The 23,756-nt window shown below is 53.7% G+C and overlaps 7 protein-coding genes across 7 annotated transcripts; 3 read left to right on the top strand and 4 right to left on the bottom strand.

Annotated features, from left to right (window-relative positions):
• Nucleotides 1–941: 941 nt before the first annotated feature.
• Nucleotides 942–2,351, top strand: UCRPA7_2664 (hypothetical protein; the record flags this gene model as incomplete). Its single annotated transcript, XM_007915214.1, has 3 exons — nucleotides 942–1,258; nucleotides 1,519–2,188; nucleotides 2,289–2,351. The coding sequence occupies 3 exons, from the start codon at nucleotides 942–944 to the stop codon at nucleotides 2,349–2,351; spliced, it is 1,050 nt and encodes a 349-aa protein (XP_007913405.1).
• Nucleotides 2,352–4,197: 1,846 nt separating this feature from the next.
• On the bottom strand, nucleotides 4,198–6,007 carry UCRPA7_2663 (putative ph domain-containing protein; the record flags this gene model as incomplete). Its single annotated transcript, XM_007915209.1, has 3 exons — nucleotides 4,198–4,203; nucleotides 4,260–5,469; nucleotides 5,520–6,007. 3 exons carry the CDS (start codon nucleotides 6,005–6,007, stop codon nucleotides 4,198–4,200), a joined length of 1,704 nt encoding a protein of 567 aa, XP_007913400.1.
• Nucleotides 6,008–6,661: 654 nt separating this feature from the next.
• On the bottom strand, nucleotides 6,662–7,651 carry UCRPA7_2662 (putative class iv protein; the record flags this gene model as incomplete). Its single annotated transcript, XM_007915242.1, has 1 exon — nucleotides 6,662–7,651. One exon carries the CDS (start codon nucleotides 7,649–7,651, stop codon nucleotides 6,662–6,664), a length of 990 nt encoding a protein of 329 aa, XP_007913433.1.
• Nucleotides 7,652–10,480: 2,829 nt separating this feature from the next.
• Nucleotides 10,481–11,074, top strand: UCRPA7_2661 (hypothetical protein; the record flags this gene model as incomplete). Its single annotated transcript, XM_007915210.1, has 1 exon — nucleotides 10,481–11,074. One exon carries the CDS (start codon nucleotides 10,481–10,483, stop codon nucleotides 11,072–11,074), a length of 594 nt encoding a protein of 197 aa, XP_007913401.1.
• Nucleotides 11,075–15,272: 4,198 nt separating this feature from the next.
• On the bottom strand, nucleotides 15,273–16,268 carry UCRPA7_2660 (hypothetical protein; the record flags this gene model as incomplete). Its single annotated transcript, XM_007915240.1, has 1 exon — nucleotides 15,273–16,268. The coding sequence occupies one exon, from the start codon at nucleotides 16,266–16,268 to the stop codon at nucleotides 15,273–15,275; it is 996 nt and encodes a 331-aa protein (XP_007913431.1).
• Nucleotides 16,269–18,181: 1,913 nt separating this feature from the next.
• UCRPA7_2659 (hypothetical protein) lies at nucleotides 18,182–19,774 on the top strand (the record flags this gene model as incomplete). Its single annotated transcript, XM_007915241.1, has 1 exon — nucleotides 18,182–19,774. One exon carries the CDS (start codon nucleotides 18,182–18,184, stop codon nucleotides 19,772–19,774), a length of 1,593 nt encoding a protein of 530 aa, XP_007913432.1.
• A 495-nt stretch (nucleotides 19,775–20,269) lies between these two features.
• On the bottom strand, nucleotides 20,270–21,693 carry UCRPA7_2658 (putative carbohydrate esterase family 3 protein; the record flags this gene model as incomplete). The annotated part of the gene is made up of 3 exons (XM_007915233.1): nucleotides 20,270–21,041; nucleotides 21,101–21,201; nucleotides 21,277–21,693. The coding sequence occupies 3 exons, from the start codon at nucleotides 21,691–21,693 to the stop codon at nucleotides 20,270–20,272; spliced, it is 1,290 nt and encodes a 429-aa protein (XP_007913424.1).
• Between the last annotated feature and the right edge of the window lie 2,063 nt (nucleotides 21,694–23,756).

Here is a 23,756-nt window from a genome sequence, read left to right as displayed (position 1 = left end):
CACCCGCATGATGCGGCTGAACCGAGCCTCTCGTCATGCCTCCCACACCTCCAAGTCAACACCCTTCCGATGTCGAACCGTTGGCCCAAGCTCTGCAGGGTCCGGTCTCAGCTGCAGTCTGTGCTGGCGAGAAATGAGCACTCTGTAGTCCAGCCTCGTTATCGGTACTACCTAGCAAATTGTTGCTACCCGCCCCATTAGATCTGGTTCTCCAAGGTATTCTACTCGGCTTGAGACTTGAGGGACTTGGCTTGACATACGGAGGATATCGGCACGAATCGGGAGACTGGAATGATGAGTTTGGTGTTCCCCAGAGTCTCAGACACGGGACTTTGGGAGGGACTTGAGTACGGGAGGCTTTAGTCGGTGTCACGTGTTCACACGCATGTCCACGTTCACGTTCAGGTGCGGCGACATGGTCGACATTTGCCCCTCGCGGGCTTCGTGCCCACTAGCTTTGTCTTTTCTTTGCTTTACAACAACTCGACAACAACTTAGATGGCTTAGTCCATCACTATCCTTATACACTCCAAACCCGGGCAACCAGCGTGAAAAATGAAAGTGGACTCCCAAGAAAGCTCTTCCCGTTACGGCGACGGCGACGGCGACGGCGAAGACGAAGGCACTAAGAACATCACCAACACCAACATCCTCCGCATCATTCGCGTCGTGAGGCAGCACCGTGACGGCACTCTGAAGCCCGCACAAGGCGAGGACCAATTTCTTAGAAATATTGTGCTCCCGCTGGAGCCTGCCGAGCATAAGCTACTGGTCAAGTTGCTCCAGCTCGCTGTGTCCTCCTCCTCCTCCTCCTCCTCGTCTACGGATGACACCACAACAATAGGCGAGTAGGAAGATGACTCATTTTCAGATCCTATTCCCACCACTAACTGTCCCTTCTGTACCAATTTCGTCCCTCCGTCACATTTTACTCACAATATATGTTAGCTAACTCCTCAACAGCTGACCAGGACGCCTCCCTTGCCACCATTGGCTCCACCCACATTGCCGAACGCCAATTTGCCGAGGTTGAGCTTGAGCTTGAGGGCGAGTCTGAGGCAGAGAAGGAACTCGCGCTCGATCACGATCAGCTTGCTTCTCTCGGGCGCCACATGGTTCAATTCATGCGCCCTCTCTACAACCCACGATTGGGCACGTTCACCATGGCCCGCCGGCCTGAGACTCCGTTTCACTACCACCTGAAGGACGCCATCTGCGAGATGATTGTCGACTGCGCCAAGCAGACTTGCTCCAGCTAGTACCAGAAGCAGAGCCTGGCCAAGCAGCAACATCTCATCGACCTTCAGCCGGGCCGCCTTCGCTACAGCCTTAATGAAACGTTGCTCGATGGGAGCGTACGGCCCGATGGCCAGATTGGGTGGACCTGGCAACTTCCCAAGCCTATCATCGTCGAAGTTGATTTTTCTAGCAAGACAAGTTTCCAGAAAGCTCAAGGTCGGTCTCCCTTTTCCAGCCACGCAACTGGCAAATCAATCCCACCCTTCTCCCTTACATCAGTCCTACACAGCCATACATCCGTATCCCAGCTGACGGCGAGGGGGAAATAGACTACATTCTAGGAACCGGCGGTGCGGTCCGCACAGTGATCATCATCAATTGCAAGTACCGTACACCCCAGAAACGGCTACTTCTCAACAGCAAGGGCAAGCAGTACCACGAGAAGCAGCGGGTGGAACTAACCATGACTATTGTCCGCATCAAGAAGCACCTCGCTTCTGCCACAACCAAGGATGTTGACGATGGCCATGGCCTCCATTGTCTCACAGAGGCAGGCCTTGAGACGGAACACATGGCTATCACCCCGGCCTCGTCCCAGTCTCTCAAACTCGAGCTCCACGATTTCGACCCACGTCTCCCGCGTGGCGATGACGACCTTGCCGCCGTGATCGACGCCCCCCTGGCAGACATCCACGCCGTCGCCGAGGAGGCTGCAGATTTGCAGGCTATTGCGGACAACACGAAGGCCTTTAGCAAGGGCCATGCGATTGTTAGTGAGCTGCGGGCGTCCTTCAAGCAGCGCTGTGTCGACCGCTACGCGTTGGCACAGCGGAGGGAGACGACACGGTCCTTCCATGCCGTCACTCATCCCGACAACGCACAAAAGCGCTACTCCAGCTATGTCGCCGCCGCCGCCGCCCATTGTCGTAGTGGCGGTATCACGATGGCGGTGGCAGAAGCATTCATGTATCCTCGGGCACCTATACTATACAAACAGCAACAGCAACAGAAACAAGGCTTGCTACAATGGGCTGCTATCAGCTCTACAGCCTTACCATCCGCTACACCGGCAGGGTCTACCCATCAACGAGAGACCGCCATGCCCGGCATGATCGCCACACGACCACGACCTCTAGTTCTCTCTCATCGTAATAGTGGGACCATCGCCAGACACTTGACGGGATGGATAGGATGGATGGTTTCACGGCGTCGAGGTTAGAGCGAGAGGATGGCGATAGGCTTGGGGCTGTTCTGTAAAGAGAGCGATTGGGTGGGCAGACTGGCCGGGCTCTTGATGTGTTGCGTAGCACCGAATGGTGTCATGTGGCTTCGTGGAGCACCCCTTCCTCAGTCCAGCCCGGGCGCATAGATAGATAGGTACTTGGGGTCTTCCTTGCTCTGCTCCTCGACTAATACAACAAGAAAGTTCTCAACAAGACAAAGTCTTTTTTAGCGAAACAGCAAACTGCTTTGATAATAGCTATGACAAGCAGTTGCAACCCAACGACAGTCCGTAGGCAGAACTCGACACAGCATACAACAGATCGATCTCATGTTGAGAATGAAAAAGCTTTCATGATAAGTTACAATTACTTCAAGATGCGGGTATGTATGCCTATAAGCTCCAAAAATCGTATCGGTATAACCTAGACGCCTACCGTAAATCAAACATAATCTCCCTTGCATCTATTAGTTCAAGACCATCTGATGAACATCACTATGCTAGCTTATCAGCCACATTGGCGGCCTCACTAGGCTATCACTTCCTTTGGAGGAGCACTGGCCGGCTCGTCCTCTACTGGGTTGTCCATCCAAGCAGAATAATCGTCATCCTCCTCCGCCTCTTCGCGAGGATCCGCCGGCTCTGTTCCCAGCTCAGGCGAGAATTTGGAGTCGTGCAAAGTAACAGTGGCAGGTCCCTCCGGCTCGTTTTCGCCCGTAGAAACCTCTTGACTTGGTGTTGCTTCTCCTCCATCATCATCCTCAACGTCCGCAACCCAGGGATGCAGATAGTCCTCGTGCTCTTCAGCCACTGGTGACGTTGGTTCCGAGTCAGCTAACGGTGCAGCCACTACAAGCATATCCTCGTTCCCTTGACCATCATTCTCGGCTACCTGTCGGCGCTTTGGTAGAGGGGGTGGTGGGACCGGCCGACGTTTGATCTCCGGCTGCCGCTCTTCGGGATGTCTACGATCTGGTAGAGGTGGAGGTGGGATGGGCTTCCGCTTCGGAACTGGGATTGGAGTGACTTTGGATCTTTTGTCGGGCATTGGCAACGGAGTACCAGGTGGCGGCAGAGGCTGTCCACCGCCCATCGGCTTGGTGAGGTCGACTTGAGATTGCGACTCTGCCGAATGTCCGTTCTTGCCCTCGCCTTTCTTCTGCAAAGCATTCCATCCCCACCGCTTGGCTGCCTCGGCCGCATTAGATACTGCCGCTAGGGAAATTCGTTTTGGAGAGTCAGCACTGCCGGGCGAATCGGGAGCCAGAGGATGTCCAGAATTTTCTCGTTTCAAGAAGAACCCGCGACCTAGCGAGCCCGCTTGGCTCTTGATGGAGCTTTTGGTTGACATAGCAGGAGACTTGGGAGTGCTGTCCTGGCCCACACTTTCTGCTGATGACGCGGTGTGGCGCCTTGCCTGGGATTTCGGGGTCTGGTCATTGTCCCTCTCCGAGTCTGTGCCTTCTCTCGTGGAAGATGCTGAAGAATGGGTTGACGCATTTGACACGATGGAAGCTCTATGTGGAGACGCGAGGGGCGTTCCAGAAGGCGTGCCAGTCAATGACCGAGCTGATAATTTAGCCATTGCAGATATCGCCGGGCTTTCACCCGGCGGTGAAGAGGACGGCTTGAAGATATCAGCGTAGACGGCATCTGTCCCAACGACGGCTATAGATTCTTGAACGAATGAGCCTGATCTCTCTGCTTTCGGCTTCAACGGTGTCTCGGTTGCAGGGTCAACCCTGGTGGAAGAGCCAGCAATTTCGGAATTATCCAGCCCTGGAGAAGCGACCGTGACCGACGAGGCATTGGCTTTCTGATCCTTTGCGTTCTTGTTGCTGAGTTTCCTCCCAAACAGACCTGTTGTTGCCGTGCTTTCTATGACCGGAACACTGTGGCTCTTCTCCATAGGTGGTAGCTCTCCCGGTGAGGGTAAACCACCATTTTCTATAGTGTCCACATCATCAACGTCGCCGACTTGAGTGATTGTTGTCTCCAAGTCACCCGAAGATTGCACGGCATCATCTCCCACCCAAATACCACCTCTCCACTTCTTGTGCTCTGTGCGGAAGAAAGGCGTGTCATCCCAAAAGGGGAGGACCAACGTCTCAGCAATGACCTCCTTGATTCTGTTCTCAATTTGACGAAGAATAACAGTGTAAGTGATCTGTCTCGTGCTGACGATTGGTTCAATCGTCATCTCGATCTTCGGCATTTGTTGGAAAGTGAACCAGAGACGATTGCTTGGCGGGGGCTTGATCTTAAAGTAGGCATGGCCTTCGAGTTTGCGTACTACGACGGCCAGAACAAGATTCACCTCTCGGGCCTTCAAGCGAGTCCCCAGCTCTATCCGGGCGACTGCTGCGACCTCAAGTCTGAAGTTTCCAGTGTAACGAACGTCTGCTTCGATACAGCATTCGCCTTCGACGGTCAAGTCTTTCAGACGTGGATTGGTGAAGATCGGCGCAGATTCACCCGTGTCGATCTTCTGAATAGTGATATTCGACAAAAACGCAGGACGCTTGACGCGGGAGATCTTCTTGGTAAGTTTCTCCCTGATGAAGTTCTCTATATCCGCGGTTTTGTACAGCGCGAGGAATATCCTCCCGATCATAGCATTGAGCCACTTTGTTTGCAACTGATCCTCGGACGAGTGTAGTTTTTGGACAAGCGCTATTATGTCCTTGACTTCGAAGTTCAACGGTGCTGGCGCTCGTCCGTCGGTTGTGAAGTATTGTTCTTGATTCCGCAGAAGGGCAAAGTAGAAGTCCTCCTTTGCAGAACAGTTCTCGGAGAACAGATAGAATGGTTTGGATATCTGACTGTCGGGACCCAGCTCTTTCCCATCCGTCCTCCGTGACAGACATAGTGCATTTCTCTTGATAAAGAGCTCGCCTTCTGGCGTGGTATCTCCTCCCGAGAAAATGCTGATGTCATGATGTGCAAGCGATATAACATGTCGGACCTCGAGTTGTTCGTCGTCATCGAAAAGCATCAAGTGGCCGTGCCTGCACACATTAGTACCGGGAGATTCGCCCAACGCAGAGCCTCTACATACCGAAGTACCACATAAAACACATTGCCTGCCTTCTTGGGCCGTTGACTTATGCTCTTGTTATTATCTAGAGGGCCTGGAGTGTGCTTCCTCTCAAAGATGCTCCGGTACATAGTTTGGTAGACGCTTGGACTTGGTGCAGCGACAGTCGTAGAACCAACGGGTGTCGATCGCTCAATGGGTTTCGCATTGATGCCCATTGGCGTGTATTCACGGCACACGGCAAAATACCCGGCAGCGACCTCCGTCTCATGGTGGTTATTCTTTGGCTTCTCCTCATCCCTAAGCTCCTTCTGAGTGGCCTTCAGCAGCCCCAGGTCGTCGCCAGGCTGGATGATGTCGTCATCGGTCGTTTCGATCGGTTTCGGCTCGACATCGTCGCGGTAGGGGAGCGTAAGGTAGGCGTGAAGAAGCACAGTGATCAACACCAAGGGAATGAAGGTGACTCCACCAAGGAGGTAAGTCAAGAGGAAGGCTGACCAGCTAGCCATAGCTCTCGATGCAATAGACGCCGGCCGGCAGAAGCGGCTGCACCTCTGCTAGCTAGCTGCCTTGCAATGAAACGAACACGCTTGGCATGAGCTTCAGGATTGAAGGGAAATGGGATACAGATGCATCTCCATGGATTTGCTAGAAGAAAGTAGCAGAAACACTCGAATCGTCAGAAGAGAAGAGCGAAGGTTGGGGAGGCGTTTAAGGTGAAGATGCTCCGTGGCTCCAATGCTTACCTCAACCAGCGACTAGCGACCAGCTACGGTTCAGCTGCCCGCCCGCGATTCGATTCACTATTGGTCCACCCCGACCCCGCAGTTACATTTACGCACTACTCCTTACCTGTGTTCCATTCTGCGTCGAGCTTATTTGGGATGCAAATTCTCCTGTAGCTTCTGGTGCATATCATGGTACTTTCCAAGCATTCTGGCAATCCAAGGAATTGTTGTTCAATCGTCTCAAGCACTCGGAGACGTTTGTAAGCATGCTATCCTTATATACATCTGCAGCCGGAAGGCTCGGCTTTCCACAAGTGATGTGGCTGTGAGGACACATCACGATGAGGCAAAATTTGACTCCATCCTCTCGATTGACAATAGAGTTTCTCTGCGACTGCGGACATATTTACACTTTCTTGTGTCTTATGGGTGACCTCATAGCTTCGCAATGGCCTTACTACCAGAATAGTCGATCCTCGTCGTGTAAGCAGGGTCGGAGTGCAACGCCCAGTATGTATCCCATATCTTCGTCGTCAGGGGTCCTATCTTGCCGTCTTTGATCGGCCGTCCATCCAGAGATGTGATGGGCATAATACCGCCTGCTGTTGTGCATGTGAAAATCTCATCTGCCTCATAAGCTAGGGACACAGGTACAACCTCGAGCCGATAGGGGATCCCATGTATCTTGGCAACATCGAAGACAGTCTTGCGAGTGATGCCCTCTAGCACACCACGGTCAGGGGTGTATAGCACGCCGTCTTTAATGAGGCAGATGTTGAATCCCGACCCTTCGGTAAGGTTGGCATCCCCGTCCGTCAAGAAGGGATACATTGCTTCACGATCTCGTGCCTCAAATAGCCCTCGAACGAAATCTCCCCACTGCAGATTCTTGACCGTCGGATCTATTGAGCCTGGCGGAATGCGTCGCACTGTCCTGGCCACAACAGCAGAAGCGTTGCCGCTCAGCTGGACCTGAGGATCCATCACCCAGACATAAGGCATCACTACCAGATAGATGTGGTTGGTCATGCCCTTCTCGCTCGCCTCTCTGACACTCTTGAACCCGCGAGTCACGATGAGCTCAACAAACGCATCTTGGATGCCGCTCTTTGCCACCATGTCAATCAGAACATCTTTGATCTCCTTGGTTGACAAGGGCATTTGTAGCCGCAACCGCTGACAGCTGAGCTCGAGCCGAGCCATATGGTCGTCGAGACGGAAGAAGCGTCCGTCCCAGACAGCTGGCACATCGTATGTCAAGTCGCTGCGTAGGAACCCTTGATCAAGTAGTGGAATCTTCGCCTCATGGAGAGGAAACAATTCACCAAAAACCCAAGCCACGCCCTTCGAGAACGGGTTGCTGCTCTGCTCCAAGACAGCCACCCTGTCTTTGTATTTTGCGAACACCTCTTGCATGGAAGTCATGATTGGTAGAGCGTTTCAAGCAAGCAAAGGTAAATTACTGTTAGATTGTCTCCCGAATCGTCCAATTATTCTACAGTTCGGCGGCGAAGAGCTTGAGTATATCGTGCAGTAATATTTATCTCATTCTCGATATCTTGCTAGCTTTATTATCCAGTAGCAACAGGTCAAGTATAGGAGATGAATCATTGATTCGCTAACAGCTTACATGCGGAGCGGCCCCTCAATGCGCGCGGAACGTCACGCCGTTGACTGCCTCATAATCCAAGTGCACAGTTGCCGAATCGACCAATCAGACTTCAACGAGTTCCATAATTGGGTGCAAGTTATCCGACGGACTACCCACTAACATCTAGCTTTATCTACGACTTCGAACCTTGGTTTCTCTATCTTCGTCGTGCCGTTCGGATCAGATAAGCTCCTAGTCTACAGTTGATTGTGACATGCCTCATCAATGGCACAGACCTATAAGCATTTCGAGCCTACAAACCAGATTCTTAGAGTTCAGGACACTTAGGTGATGTGTCGAGATATCCGCAACCATCTTGCATCTAGCCAGACTCATTGCGGTTTCGAACTCGGCCTTCAGTGTCTTCAGCGCAAGCTCAACCCCAGCTGCGCCATTTCAGGCGAGACCCCAGATTGGTACACGACCAGAAAGGCAGAAATCTGCTCCCAGAGCAATGGCCTTGAAGATGTCGGTGCCTCGACAGACTGCCTTCAAGAGATTACAAAAGTTTCCAGTGTCAAAGAATTTTGACAGGAGCCTCTCTAGAGCCAGGCAGTCGGGCGGGCTTCTCTCTTCGTACTCTCGCTCATAGCCGGCGTAATCGTCTCCGTGCTTCGGAATATTGGAAGTTCCGCCCGCTGCCGTCGTCAATGAGCTCTCCAACTTCAGCTGCACAATCACTGAAAGCCTCACCCAGCGTCGCGAGCGGCGACAAAAGCACCGGCGCCGCCATTTCCTCATCACCCATGACGATCACGCGTCGGGTGGGGTGCTCTTCCTCCAGCACGAAATCCAAACACAAACACAAACACAAACACATGATCGGCTCCTTAGTATAGCAGCCTGCCCGAGGCCGAGCCAATTCGCCCACCGACAAGACGAGTCTCAGATGCAATGGGAGCGACGGCATCGCCTGTCGATCTTGCGTCTCCAAGTGCGGCTCTACCCTGGGCCCAAGCCTAGGGCCAACTCCAGCACCGGCCTACGCCCTCGACATCCACAGTCTCCCGGCCCCATCCCCAAACTCGCGAGATAGCCGTCTCCAGATCTGCTTTCGACGCACCTACAGGAGCTACACGGACAAGAGCAAGGCCAGCGACTGCATCGCTCCTCGGAGCTGGACGAGTATGAGCTGGGAACTCAACTCCAGAGCTCAGACGACGAGGACGAGAACGCGCACGTACACGCGCATGATCACGAACACGAATACGCGTGCAGGGCTGATGTCGGGCTCGAAGACGAAGATGAGCATGAGGACGAAGAAGGGGAAGACGTCGCGACACAGCAAGTCCTTAAACGTGACCCTTTACAATCATTTGAGCTGTATTTGGATAATTCCTTCTCCCCTTCGCCGACAACTCCAATATCCTTCTTCGGGAGCTCTCGAGACAACGATGCCGGTCCCTTGAAGGAGTCTAACAGGGTGTCGGTCCGCCGAGGCAGTGCCTGGGACAAAGCCCCTTGACCCTGCCCACCCAACTATATTGTCTACTACTCGGACGATCCCTTCGCTCTGTACCCGCCGGATTCCGCGCCCTCCCTCTCGATCATCGTCCTCGACACACGAGAGCTCCGGACAGACTCTCCTGCTCCAATCCCACGCCTTGGACGCCCAGGGGCCAGACCAACAGGCAGGCGAGCAGCGGCGGACACGGTCTTCTGCTGGAGCCCATCTGCTCAGACTCGTCGCCATCTCCTTCGCCTTCTCCACTCTCTGCGTACTCATACCTCCGCAATCATCCCCGCCGCCACTACCGACCGTACTCAGCCGTCACACCCGCAGGCATCCCGTTCTCGACACGGTCGGCCGATTCGTTACCTCATACGTCAACATCGCAGACAACCTTGCCTCCATGAGCCCCGGCAGCGATCGTTCTCCACTGGTCCCGTCGGCCCTCGCCGCTTGCTCTTCGAGATTGAGCACGTACTTGACGAGTGGTGCCAGCACTGTGTGCATTCTGCTGCATCCGTAGCTCCGGCGTCGTGTACGAAATGCCATGGAAGGCAGCCTCTACTACGCAACGTGACGGACGAGTGGGCCGATCTGTATTGGAAGCACGCATTTCGTTCTGGACCCAGAGCATCGACTTGCTGGACCTGTTTGGAGGCTCTTCCGGGCGCGTTGGTGCACTTCGCGAAGGCGAAGCGAAATATTGGGAACTCCGCAGTCTGAGGGATTGTTTTGCGGTAAACGAAGAATTACCAAGCAAGGTGGTCAAGTTGACCCGCGAGGTGGCTGTGGTCATATCCCGGCTTGACCACAACGTGCTTGACGCGGTGGCGACCCTCGAGGATGGGTCAGGACAGACCGCACAAGCCAACACGTGGACAACAAGTCTGGGAACTCATGAGGCTACCATCACGGGTCTAGCAGTGCACGTGGCCCGGGCACTCGCTAACCAAACCACTGCTGCGAGACACTTTGGCGATTCCCTGCTGGAGCTAGCGGAACAGGCTCGAGACGCCGACGCAGGCCTGGCCTCCATCTCTGGCGAGTTGCAGCGACTGTGGTCTCAATACGAAGCCGGATACGGCCGCTCATGCAGCCCGGTCTTGGAGGTAGAAGAGGTGGACTGGGGCCACAGAGCATCGACAATGTGTCCATGGTGCTGATGAACGACGATGACCTGGAGGAACTGGCCTACATATGCGAGGACATCCCGCCGCCCGGCTCGAGCCCAGACGAGGACTACCACGTCGACGAGTCCCTCCGGCAAGAGTGCACCGAGCTAGCACGGCCTGCCGGCGATGGTGCCAGCGTGCAGCACGTCGTCGTGTACAGCCTTGCCGTCGGGCCTCGGCCGGGCGGCCTGTTCAACGGCCTATGCTGGCAGGTGCGCGAAGCGCAGGATCGCATCTCCGTGTCGTTTTGGGACGTTTACCGCGAGTTTGACCACTGGGAGCGCAACGCCCTGCTCCGCCGCGGACTGGGCATGAGTCCGCACGCCCACAGCTTCGGGCCCGAGACCGACTCCGAGTCCAGCGGCGGGATTGCCGACTGGATGATCGGGAAGCTTGAGTGGCTGCTCGAGCGTCGTGGCGGCAGTGGCGACGGCGCGGAGCCATCCTGGACGTGGGTAGGGGCGGAGGATCAAAAGGACGACGACGATATGTTCGCCAACCCGTTGTGCACGCGTCTTTCTGACTCCGACGGCTGCGTCAGCCAGGACGAGTTCGGCGCGTGGACTGACGAGTAATTGCGCGCTTGTCCAACATGGACGCTGAGGCGAGGAAGGCGTCTGGGGCCGGCACCGGCGGGACGGCGCATACATAGATTGGATGGGTGTTAATTTTTTGGCCCGGGGGTGATATCAGATACCGTCATGTGCAAGCAGACCCTTCCCTAACTATCCATGCCATGCCAGGCGAGACCAACCTGGGTTCATTGAACTATGCGAGGGGGACTGACGCTGACAGGGTCCATTGTATTCTACTACTAGGGTGATATGATGTAGCAGACCTATCTCACCTTAGATGACCAGTGCGCCGGGGGGAAGCCTTTCTTTTGCGTGACAGCTTGTTTCTCACAGTAGACATGGATCATCCAACTGCCCCGTCTGTAGACTCGACGGCCGCCGGCCTGGCCACCTCGGCGGCAAAGACGAGACCTGCACCTGCACCTGCACCTGTACCTGTTGCGCCGGTGACGGCGACCAGGGGGGTGTCCGCGTTGGGCATCCGCCGTGCCGGTACACGACGCGCAGAGAGTCCGCAAGCGCACGCCTGTCGTCTTGGCTGGTGCCATATCGCCGGGAACATCGACGTCGACAAGAATGGCGTCGAAGCGAGAGGCGGCGGCGTAGAGAACCATCTCCGGCAGGGACGCGACGGCGGGAACGGCTGAGCAGCCCATGCGGGTGAGCAGCTTTAAATACTAGCACTTATAGTACTTATAGTAACTATAGTACCTACCTACCTACAGCACCTATAACACTTACAGCATCTATAGCACCAACCTACCTACAGCACTTAGAACAGCTGCAACACCTATCTAAGCAGCTAACTCTCCTAGCATATACCTAGCATATGCTAAGTTCTCTGTCAACGTAGCCGTACACAGTTGGCTGTTCCGGTGGCTGTGCTCTCGAGCCCGGAGTTCCTTCTTAGCTCATTTGCTCTACTTGGTGTTTCGAGTCATGCCCACAGAAGCGCCTGTAGGAAGCGGGAAGCGGTTAGGCTTCAGCACTTCGTCGATCGTTGCCTCGTTTTGTTGTAACCTGGAGGGAACCGTCTTAATGGGTCGACCGGCTCAACAGGCAATTGCAGCATGTAGGATGCATGACTGATGTGTCTTTCGATTTTGAGAGCTTTGATAATCCTTGGAACAGACCGTCGACCTCCACACTCACACGTACTCGAGTACTATGGATATGAAGCGGGCCGGCCCATACATACACGTGTACAGACAACCTATTATCTAGCGTCGATCGGGGCTTGCCGAGTGTCTTGATCGTAACCAATCAAGAGTAGGTTTCAGGTTTCGCTCCGGTTAGCGTGGCGCTAATCACATGTTGCTCCGCATCACCGAACAGGCCTGACGTACTTGCTCTACAGGTAGTGAGTTATATCCACCAAGCCAATCCTTGTCGTGATAAAGCGCCGCCACCCCTGACACATCCCGCATCCGCGTCGGCATGCTGTGCTATGCTCATGCGCCAGACCCATCTCCGGCACACCAGTTCTGGATGCTATCTCACTTCAGTCAATTGGCGCCGTTCATAGAGCCGAGACTCAATCACCCATCTGCCACCGCTCGGAAGCGCTCCTGACCATGGGTGTTGCCCCTAGCAAAACCCTTGCAAACCATCTGCTGTCCGCAATTAGCAACACCCAAGGCGACACATTCGCCCAAACCACGCTCAGAGATCCTGCTGTAAGGCAACCCTTTGCCTCTCTGCGCACCTATTTAACTTGCTCAGTTCCTCGCTGCCGTCAAGGACTGCTTGTTGGATCTTAAAGAACACTGGCATAGCCTGCCTCCTGATCTGCAAAGCGCCATCGCAGTCTTCGGCTCACCGAAACCCCGCCTGATAGTCGATAATGGCGTCACACCGGCACAAGTCGAAGCATGGATCAAAACGCCTGAAACCTTTTTCGATCTATCGGCAGATGTGCCACCTAGACAGCTCTTCACCAGACTGCAGGAGTTGTCGAGCCTGGATGAAGATGACGGCCTCGCTGCCATCAGACGACGTATCTATCTAATCTTATTCCACGATCTACGAAGCGCCTTCAATCTCCTCAACACGAAGCTCTCTTTCGTTGCCTACTTATCGTCGGGTGGGCAGTACTACGACAACACTGTGAAAAGGAGTACGGAATGGGCCAGGATTGGAGAGAAATATAAAGCCATCGCCAGCCAGCTAGGGGGCAACGGCACCTTGTTGCTCATTCCTCCTACGATTCGTCGCACCACGTGAGTCAACGCTGCTCAGCCGGGGAATTTCTCACCTGACATATGTATGCTTGAGGTGCAAATGCCAATGTCTGGCAATAACAATATCACCAATAGTCTGAAGGCTCAAGGGATCAACGATGAAGCAAGAGCACGAAGGTGTCATGATGCTGTAGACAGGATCATTGACTTCTATACCTCTCGATGGATGCACTGGCTGGCCATGCGTGAATTCAGCCAAGCCAGACGTACTGTCCCACAAAACGACTTCGCCAAGGTTGTCAGGAGTATCGCCATCCTGTGGGGACCATCATACCACTATGTTTCTATCGATATGCTTGTTACTTGTACGCCTTCAGGACCAGACATAACAATGTCGGATCTACCTTGACGTTTTCTGTCAAGTAGACATATGAGCCTACCTCCACTCTCACACCCCCAACATTGGCGCCTTCCGATATGTCTGCTGGCACGAGGAGGAAGGGAGGGTCGTGCACAGGAAGTGTGTAGAACTGCGATATGCGGAGAGGAGCAATTTGCACGGTAGACCGAAACTATACGGAGGTTTGTTACCACTGTTTGCGATAGGGGAATGGGAACACCCACATGATTCCATAACGTTGATTGAAATGCGTCAGCGAATCGCCGGATGGCATTGAAGCTTGCAGACGCGTCCTTGCTCACTTCAATGTCATCAACACGAGTCAAGCATGCTTCAATAGATGGAATGCTCCCGACCAGTGCTTCTCGTTCCTCTTCCTTCAACTGAAACACCTGCAAATGATGTGGTTGAGTCATGCTGGCTTGGTGACATAGATATCACCTCTCGTTCCCAAGCTTTCCCCGCTATCGTGTGATAGGTGTAAATTAGTCAGCATGTCTGGGTTTCTCCTCACCATAATAGCGGGACGCTACTATGCACCCCACTACGGACAGTCCCGACTTAAGGTGCCGGTTACAGCCGCGACGAGTTACAGAGGCCTAACGTTAGTATCAACTAGTAACAGTACTCACAAAACAAGTACTATCAAAGTATTTATTTTCTCATGGAGCTTTTACTACTATAGTTATAGAGCTTCTACCACTATATTTATAAGGCTTCTATTATTATATTTATAAAGCAATCATACGCCAGCACAGGTGAGAAATTATGGTTCCTCACGAGCATGAACGCCGAGCTAGGAGCTCTGAAAACCGCGCAAACACCAAAGCACAAAAGAGGCGTGCAGGGCTGCCGGCGATGCTGAGGAGAGTGTGCATGGTCTGGAGACCCGTCTGGTTGAGGTGCAAGTACAAGCTCAGAATATCGGTCAGTACACCAAAGCTGCCAGGGCTACACTCGAGAAACTTTGAACAGACGCTAGATGAGAAGCTCGCCAACGTGAAGAGCTCATTCGAAACACAGCACAGTGGACTACTGGATGATATGAAGCCGATGCTAGGCCTCCTGATGGGCCAGAAGCTGGACAAGTCTGAGGCGTCCCTCAAAGGCGGGTTACTCGAGGCATGACCACATCTCACGTTCAAAAGGGAATAGAGCAAGATAGTGTCATGGCTCCTTGACAAGATCTGAGTGGGGGCATCGTTCGCCAGCATCCGGTTTGTTTAGCAGTGAACCCAGACGCTTTACGATCTTGGCTGGCTTCTCACGCCGATGAAAGTACCATTCAGGACGGGCTAACTCGGGATGTCTCATGATAGAAACAACGCCTGTCGGTACACAGAGTGCATTGACGGCTTGCATCTCATTTGCGACATGATACCCAGGTAAACTTGAGAACCGAAGGGAAACGTTTCTTGGTCATTCAATAAATCAGGCTGAACACGATGAAAGACAACATTGTGGCGGCTATCCAAGGAGCATACATGATATGGTGAGCTTTAGATGGTAGGAATAACTCTGCTCATTCAGCCAATCCACACACTGGCGGCATTGTCACCGACCAGCAAGAGGCGGCTTTCGATTCCATGCGGTCATTTCGTCCCCGTTCCAGTCCCCGTCACTGTCCCCATCCTGCACCGCCTCGCTGGCCTCCTCGAGCCCGGTGGTGTTGCACCACATTCCATCCGCCGCTGTGCTCGAGACGCTCGTTGTTCCTAGTCTGCACCTGCCCCTGCCCCTGTCCCTGTCCCTGCACCTGCATTGGCTCCTCTGCCACCACCCCGCCGCCCGCAGTGACGACGGCCTCCCCATAACCATGACCCTGACCGCGGCTGCGGCAGAGGTCCAGACAGAAAAGATGGCCGAGGTGCTCTGCGCACGACCCGCTCCCAAACTCCTGCGTGTGGCTGGACGGCTTCTGGAGGGGCTGTTTGGGGTCAATGTTCTCCGACACGAGGCTGCTCCATGACTGTGCGAATAGGAAGATGCCGCGGCACTTGGGGCACCGGGGGCATACCTTGAGTTTGTTTCTGGCGTCCAGTGCTGTGGCGGTCTTGTCCCAGTGGTCAAAGAAGGCAGCGCCAAGGTCAACAGCACCAGCACCAGCACCAGCACCACGATAGGAAGAAGTAGGAGGAGGCTGACCCGTGGAGGAGCTTGGGAAGGCAGACCCTTGACTAGTCCATTGATGAACAAAGTTCCAAAAGGCAAGGACCTGGCGGCTCGCGGGGCTCTCGGTGGGCATGGCGCTGTGCCAGGCCTCGTAGAATGCACGCGTCAGGTGGAGGGCATCCTTGTTCTGGGCGGGGAAGCTGCGCTTCCGCTGCTCGTGGGCGTCGCGGGCCCAGTCCTGCAGCAGCGGGAAGCCGGTGAAGTGGTCGGCGCTGCTCGCGATGATGTGGACTTGGGTGGGTGTGGGGCCGGTCCCAATCGTGCCTTGCTGCTGCTGCGCCGACGACAGGGGCAGCCGTGTCGTGAGGAGAGGGGAAGAGTCGCTAATGCAGACAAACAGCTTGGCAGGCTGGCCGATGGCGAAAGACGACTTCCTGGAGAGAACGCCGGTCGTAATCAGTTTGGGTAGGCGGCGCTCATAGTCCTCTGCGTTGACTCGCATGGTGAGCCGGTTGTTTTGTGTGTCACTGGGCTATTTTTTTGTGGTGGGTGAAGAGAGTGAGTGCTCAGGTGGTCTGGGTGGTCTGGACGGTCTGGTAAAACATCAAGAGAAAACCCTGGCTGGCTGCCGGTGGCTGTGGCATTCTTCAACATGATACTTACCGATGGTGAAAAGGTCTGTTTGAGCCTTGGCATATAGCCTGACTAAGAGTTCGAGGGGTGGTGCGCATGGCAGAGGACCATCAGGGTCCAGCTGAGGTACCGACTTCAACCTTGCCTGTAGCTTTGCGAGGGACCTTTTGAAGGCATTTCTAGCCGGAGAAGTAATGCTGAGGTTCGGAGTAATTTCGGTAAGGAGTCTGTCCGTTATGTGTGCGATAAGGCGGACGATCAGTACAGATTCGTCCTCCCCAGCAGAGAGATCCATAGCCACGACATCGAACAGGATTGCAGCATAGAGGCGGCAAAGCTGGGTTGCTCTCCTAAGTGTGTGCTCGCTGTCGTCAGGAACCAGGTCGGCATCAGGGAGACGTGGCCGGCTCTGTGGGTTGGTCTCGACGTAGACATGCATTGCTGGTGTTGGTGCTGGTGATAATGAGGATAGGAACACAACGGCGACCAAAAACCAGAAATTTGTCACGGCCAGACGGGAGGGATTGATGGACTCAAACCAGGACAGGCTGAGGCTGGGTGGCAGAGCAGCTGGAGGAGGATTGAAGAGGTTCCATGACTTCTCGAGCCCTCTTCTAGTTATCAGTCATCTTGGAAACCCAAAAGAGAGAGGGCGAGTGTCAAACGGAGGCTGCTTGTCTGCCATTCTGAGTGATCCAGCTGCCTTTCAGATCAAAGATCAAAGACAAACAGTACCAGCCCTGCCGCCCATCCATCCAAGTAGGTCTAGGCTGCTTGCTATCCATTCAGCTGGCTTCCTGTAGCTGTAGCTGTAGCTGTAGCCATCCGTGATGGAGCTGACACCTTAGCTGTGGAGGTGGGGGGATTCACTTCCTTCCTTTCTTTGCATGACTCCAATGTCGCGATAGGTAGAGTTGAGGTTGAGGGCGCCTAGGCGAAGGTTAGGTTGGTGAGAAAGCCACGAGAAAACATGATTCCATCGTCATCGACCAAATAAAGCAGCAAAGAGGAGCAACACGGTCAGCAGCCATCGTCGGTTGTTTTGGTTCAAGATCCAAGATCCAAGATCCGAGGCTCCTGGAGATTGATCAGGACCGGGACACTCAAGTTGTAGCCTTCAAGGTTGGGATATGTACCTACCCCTACCTAGGTAGGTTGGATGACGAGATGTGGGTAGATGCATGCTGGTGCACATGTACCTGATCTGGTAGGTATTCATTTAGGTAGATACATGGATGCCTATGCCCAAGGTAGGTATGTTCAGGTAGGTGTACTTACATTTGGATTTATGGGAATACCTATTTGGTTTCGGGGTTTTGCTGACTCAACCCATACAAAGCAGAGCAAAAGCGAAGCAAAGGCAAAAGGCTCAGTTAGAGGCCACAAAATCAGAGTCCAAAACCCGACAGACAAACAGACAAACGGGTTTCTCCCCGCCCCTCCTCCCTCTCTTCCTTCTCCCCTAACTCTTCTCTCTCTCTTCCTCTCTCTTTCTTTTCCTCTTCTCATCTTGATCATTTAACTTGCTCACTCAGTCACTCAACCACTCACCTACAACCTGGAACCACCTCACCAAATACCTCCCCCTTGATTCGAGACCAGGCAACTGCTTCCGTGGATCACTCAACCTGGAACTCATTGATGCGATTTTGATTCTACCACCATCGTCGTCTTCTCTGTCTCTGTCTCCATCGCTGCCACGCCGCTTATCTCAGCCTCACTCCCGTTCACACTACACACTTGCGACTTGCGACTTGCCAGCATTCTACAGCCCCATCCATCATGGCGACCTCGACCTCCAGCTACCAGCTCGACAGCGACAGCTACCAGCTCGACAGCGACAGCTATCAGCTCGACAGCGACAGCGACAGTTCCGAACCTTTGGAACCCTACTGCTACCAGAGCCAAGCCCTCCTACTGGCCTTCGACGCCAAGACCAACCAGATCGTCATCGACCAAGACACACCGCCGTTGCGCTTGCCCCTGCCCCTCAACTTGCATTTGCCACCGCGGCAACACGACGCAGCACCTGCAGGTGAAGGATTCGTCTTTATTCTCCCCCCCAAGACCCTCAAGGCCGCCCAGCTGGCGCAAGAGGCTCTCCTGGCCGACCGCGCCGTCACAGCCTACGTCGACACCCTGCGACACTACCACTTCTCTCTCTGGCTCGCCGATCCCCACCGCGGCCCTTGCACAAGACTCTACCGCAAGGCTGAGCACATCCCCGAGGACAGCCTTCTCTACATTGACGCTGGTGATGCCGCTGGTGATGCCGCTGCTTCTACCTACGTTCCTCATCTGCTGCAGCAGAGCCTCAGTCCACACCAAGACACCCCCGACGCACTCGATGTACAACAGAAGCACCGTCTTGCCACCTGCAAAACCGAATGCTTACAAGTGTACCCCAAAACCAAGGCCATGGTGGGCCAGCCGTACAGCCCAACCATCACAGATGTCCGCCGGCTCCAAATCAACCCCTCCCTCCTCCTCCAATCGCTCAAAGAAGACAAAGATGACACTTCGTCCGGACTCACCGCCGCCGCCGCCTCGAGTGTCAAGTCAAACCGCAAGACCAGCAGAAGCAGCAGGAAGAGAAGGAATCGGAGATCAAGGAGGGAGGCCGCGGAGCAGAAGCAGCAAAAGGAGAGAAGCTGCAGTCCCGACCACTCAACCACCACGGCCCTTGATACTGCCACAGGAAAGTCTACTCCCGCTCGCGCTCGAACAGCTTCACCACCAGGTTCTTCCTTTTCCTCTGCACAGCCGTCATATCAGCCGTCGGACACTCCCGGCATCGATTCGGCTCCAGCAGGCCAACAGAACAAAGCCGACAACAACAAAGACAAGATGCCAGTCCCCGAGTACGTCCATGTCATCGGCCCGCTGTTGGTCCCTTCCAACCGCCGCTACCAGGGTATCGATATCGGCTGGGCTCCAGAGGGCTTCCAGGAGACGGGCTTTCAGGTGGTTGTGGATGTGGCTGCTCGTGGAGACTGCAAGCCCGTCTGGATCGTCTACGACTACTTCCCCCTCGAGCCCGAGTCGGGCACCTGGCGCACGCGCGATAGAGGCGTTCCAGTCCCGCTGCGCAACGACACGCTTCACGGTGTCTGGCCGGGCCTCAGCCGCATCGGCGGCGCCTCTACATCTCGTTCGTCTCCCATCTTGTTTGACGTCGCCATGTTGATGGAAGACTTTGGTGCGTGGGGGACCCTGTCGGCCGAGCAGATGGAACAAACCCTATTGAGCACGGCGACATTGCGCGGCCTGGAGATTGCAACCATTCCGTACGATGACAAGTGCCTCTTGGACATGCAGGCGGACGCGGTTTCTCTTGGTGGTGGCAGTGGCAGTGTTGGTGGAAACAAGCCTTGACAGCGGGTATGGCCGCAACCATAGGGCCCAGTTGGCACCAAAGGCACCTGCACCTGGCACCAGCTGTAGATAAGATTAGATAAGATAGCTGGTTACAGTACTGTAGCTCTGTACAGTACTGTACTGTAAGGATATACAGTACAGTGGGTGGCAAAAGGTTTGAATCCAAAGTGAAGTTTCCTAATTTCGCTAACCAATTTGACTAAGCCTAATATAGCAAAAAAGCTGGTGGTCTGTGCTTACAGTACGTAGCTCACACTACATTAACCCTAACCCTCAAGCTTTTAGCAGATGGTCCACTAAGCTTATAGCGATGAGAGTGCTATGTTATAGCGTCTACCACCTGAAGTTTTAGTGGACTACTCACTGAAGCTCTTAGTTCTTCGCCAAGCAAAGCCTGAGTCAGCATGTAATTCCCAAATCAGACAGGAGTAAGGCCTACAAAGTCTGCAAATGCATACACTACAAACACATATTAGCCTTGGATTGAAGTCATTACGGCGCAGACTGTGTCCACTCACATGGCCCGGAATTGCAATCCATATCAACATCGAAGGTCGTAGATGGTCCGAAGTTTCCGTTACCCTGATTCTGGCGGTAGTTGTATGTGTTTCTCCCATTTGTATCGTGGAACACACGGATCCAGTCGTCAAGGGCCTCCTTTCGGCTGAAGTTCGGGTTGTTGACTACGATGTTGGCAAAGAACATATGCCACGGAATTGCATCCGTGATCGACTTGGGATCATCTCTCTTCTCAATACGGGCTGAGATGAGCGCCCCTTTCTCGATCCTATTGTGTACGTATTTGCCGTCGTCATGGCCACTGCCAACCTGAGATTGGACCGGGCCGCGGGCATTGCCTGCAACCTTGTTGCACGTCCTCGCCGCACTGGCAGCCGCGTCGTCAAGGTTCGCAACCTGCGCCGGGGGCTGGATCCTGCTTTCGACCCTCCTGATGGCGTCCCACCAAACCGCGGCAAACAGCTTGTAGCCGAAATTGTTCGGGTGGATGCCGTCGCTGGAGAGGTCGCTCATCTGCATGACGCTGTAGAAGTCGGCCACCGCGATGCGCGCGCCCTGGTAGCTGTTCTTGACCAGGTCGCGGTACTGCTGGCTGACGCTGCCCGCGCAGCTGTCGGTGTTGCGGCTTCTTGCCAGGGTGGAGACGATGATGGTCACGCCGGGGACGGTATTGTAGATTTCGTCAAGCATACCCCTGAGGCGGGCACCCGCATTGCCCGGATCTGTGTTGTAGTTGCAGTCGTTCCTGTGCATGGTGTCAGGATTAATTGGAGAACAGCCATGTTCTGGAAGCAGTGCACTCACGTTCCGGCGTTAATCAGTACCACGTTGGGCATCATCCATGCTGACGAGCGAAAGGCAGATTGAATCTCGGTGATGACCCATCCCGAATGGCCTTCATTATCCTACAAGGCGATGAGAACTACTGGACGCTGTACAGACATTGGACATTGTCCAAGGCTGTAATGACAGTGACTTACCCTATCCGCCATGTTGCCATTCACCTTGGAGCCAACCATAATGACTTTCCAGCCCATCCACCGGAGCTGAGACCGGAGCCATTTGCGATAGCCATTGCCGTCTGTAGACTGCACACCCTCTGTGATGGAGGCACCTAGTGGCATGACTCGGAGATAGAAGTCTTGAGCGGCCCTACGGCTCAGATCTGGGCTGCTGTCCGTCCCGTTGGAGTCATCGATGTCGCCGCCCAAGTCTGGAGCGCTGGTGCCCTCAAAAGCGGGATAGTCATGGTCCCAAGACGTGCCATTAAGAATAACATCTGGAGCGAAACCATCGCCATAGGGGGACGAGCCGTCTGAGTGCTCGATAGCAAGGGAAAAACTACAGAAGGCAAATATGAGCGAGGCCAGCAGGCCGAACACATGGATGGATGTCATTATAAACAGCGTTAAGCACCAAGTTTGATTGTGCTAAGGCTTACAGATTTTGCATTCATCTATCATCGACTGACTACATTGTTTATATACTGTTATTACCACCAAAAATGGCTGTCTTCCATGACACTCATTTCAACAGTGATCTCGTCGGTCTGTCACAACGTTTGGCACCATGCCGCCACCGGGTAATGCGTCAAGCTCTTCCGCAACTGCAAATACGCCCATGATACAATAACCCCACGAGAACTCTCAGGAGTCCGAGGTCTTACTCAGTGTGCGAGATCAGGAATTGGCTTTTATTGAGAATGCCAAGCTCAATAGTTGAAGAGTTGTTTCCTTTGAATAGAGTCAGACAGTAACACATCGGCTTGCGGAAAAACGTTCCAACATAGAGTATATGTTACTGACTATTGCTGGTATCCCACACTAAAGAGGAAGGAGGGCGTGATTAGTTACTTATTTAAGGATCATTAACCCTGATCTTGCTGCCTGCAGCCTTTACTCGGATCCTGGCGAATAACACACCAAGAAGTCCGATCGGCTTGGCTGGCCGGATTGGGTAGACCTGGGGACATATGATGTAAGACGATTGGTCAATACAACTAGTGCTAAGCATCTGACAGGGAAGTCAACTCATACTAATGCCCGTTCCAGTTCCTATGATAATAGAAGGATCCACTAGTTAATCTAGACTTCTATTTCTTCTTTCGGCCCTATGGACAGGGGAGGCCTGTGTCTAGCATCATCACACCACCACTTGCACACAACTTTCACTAGGATGCGTTCCGCGCCTCGTTCGATCTTTTACTGGCCACGCCAGTAACCTCTGTGCACTTAATTTGTGCTCCCTTCTTTATTCAGATCTACGCGAAGAATCCAAGGGTGTCAGAACAAGCCGGAATCATTCACAAAAGCCCGCGGGGGTTCAATTAAATTGTCCTGTCCTTTTTCCGCCGTACTAATATCACGCGGCACATTCTTACATGTGGCGGTATCCCTTACCCAGGATGCTGGGCAAGCCTATGGAAGTTACCGCGGAAGGTAGCAGCGGTATGTCACCCTTCAGTCAGCGGTGCACGGCGCATGCCGTGGAAGCGAACGATGTGAAAAACGCAATCAATAAGGGATTCGCTGACGCTGGCGGAGAATGGGCTTGACACAAAGTTTGGGGAGCACCCAGAGCCTGATATGAAGTTCTGACTGCCGTTGCTAGAAGTCCGAGAATGTGAGCCGGATACAATGCCCAGGAGGTCTGCCTCGCAAACAAGGAAAGATTCTGAATCCCACAGACGATTCGGCACACCCCAGCCAAGCCGTGAGTGGATTTAAAGGATATTTCATCTACAGAATCGTCTTCTTGATCTCCCGTGTCGTCGCTATAAAATGACAGAGTTCATGATCTCCAAGCTACGAGAAGCTGGGGCAATTGATGTTATTCAACACGGAGCATCCCGGCAAGAGGCTGATCAATTTCTTATCTAAGGGGTAATGATAGATGCCCATCAGCGTGGGAGACTTCCATCTATATGCCGCCCTTCGACGCATCAGAGATATGGTCAGAGAATTCGACAATAACGCATGAAGCTGTACGGCAGCTTGGCGACACTTTCAGACATTATCCTGTCCACAGCGACAAAGTTCATCATTAGAACCCAAAACTGGAGAGCGTTGATGCTAAGGTCTGCAGTGTAGGTGGCGGAGTGTGTTGCTTCCAGTCAGGTCAAGCAAGGAAAGAGTAAGCTTACATTCGGTGCCAGCTTGCCAAATAGAGCGAGTGCTGTTTCCTCAATTAATCTTCTCGAGTTGTCTACTCAACTACGTATACAGCAATTCATGACGATGAAGATGGGGATCAGAGAATGGGGCCTATGAGATAGCCCAGATAAGTTCCATAGGAGTATGTAGACTCTAGGGCTCTTCCTGCAGTTGCACTTCATCAGTGACTCCCAGCTGTACGTGTCGGCTGTGCATAGTGCAGGCACTGTGCAAACAGCATTTTACTGATTATCTTGGTGGAAAACAAATTCGGTTTTTTTTTTACTTGATATTTCGTACATGCATGC

This window comes from Phaeoacremonium minimum (genome assembly GCF_000392275.1).
Source record: "Phaeoacremonium minimum UCRPA7 unplaced genomic scaffold PA7_03_scaffold_183, whole genome shotgun sequence".
In the NCBI taxonomy this organism is placed as follows: domain Eukaryota; kingdom Fungi; phylum Ascomycota; class Sordariomycetes; order Togniniales; family Togniniaceae; genus Phaeoacremonium; species Phaeoacremonium minimum.
Note: the sequence above shows the minus strand (reverse complement) of the source record. Positions and strands in the feature narration are given on the sequence as shown.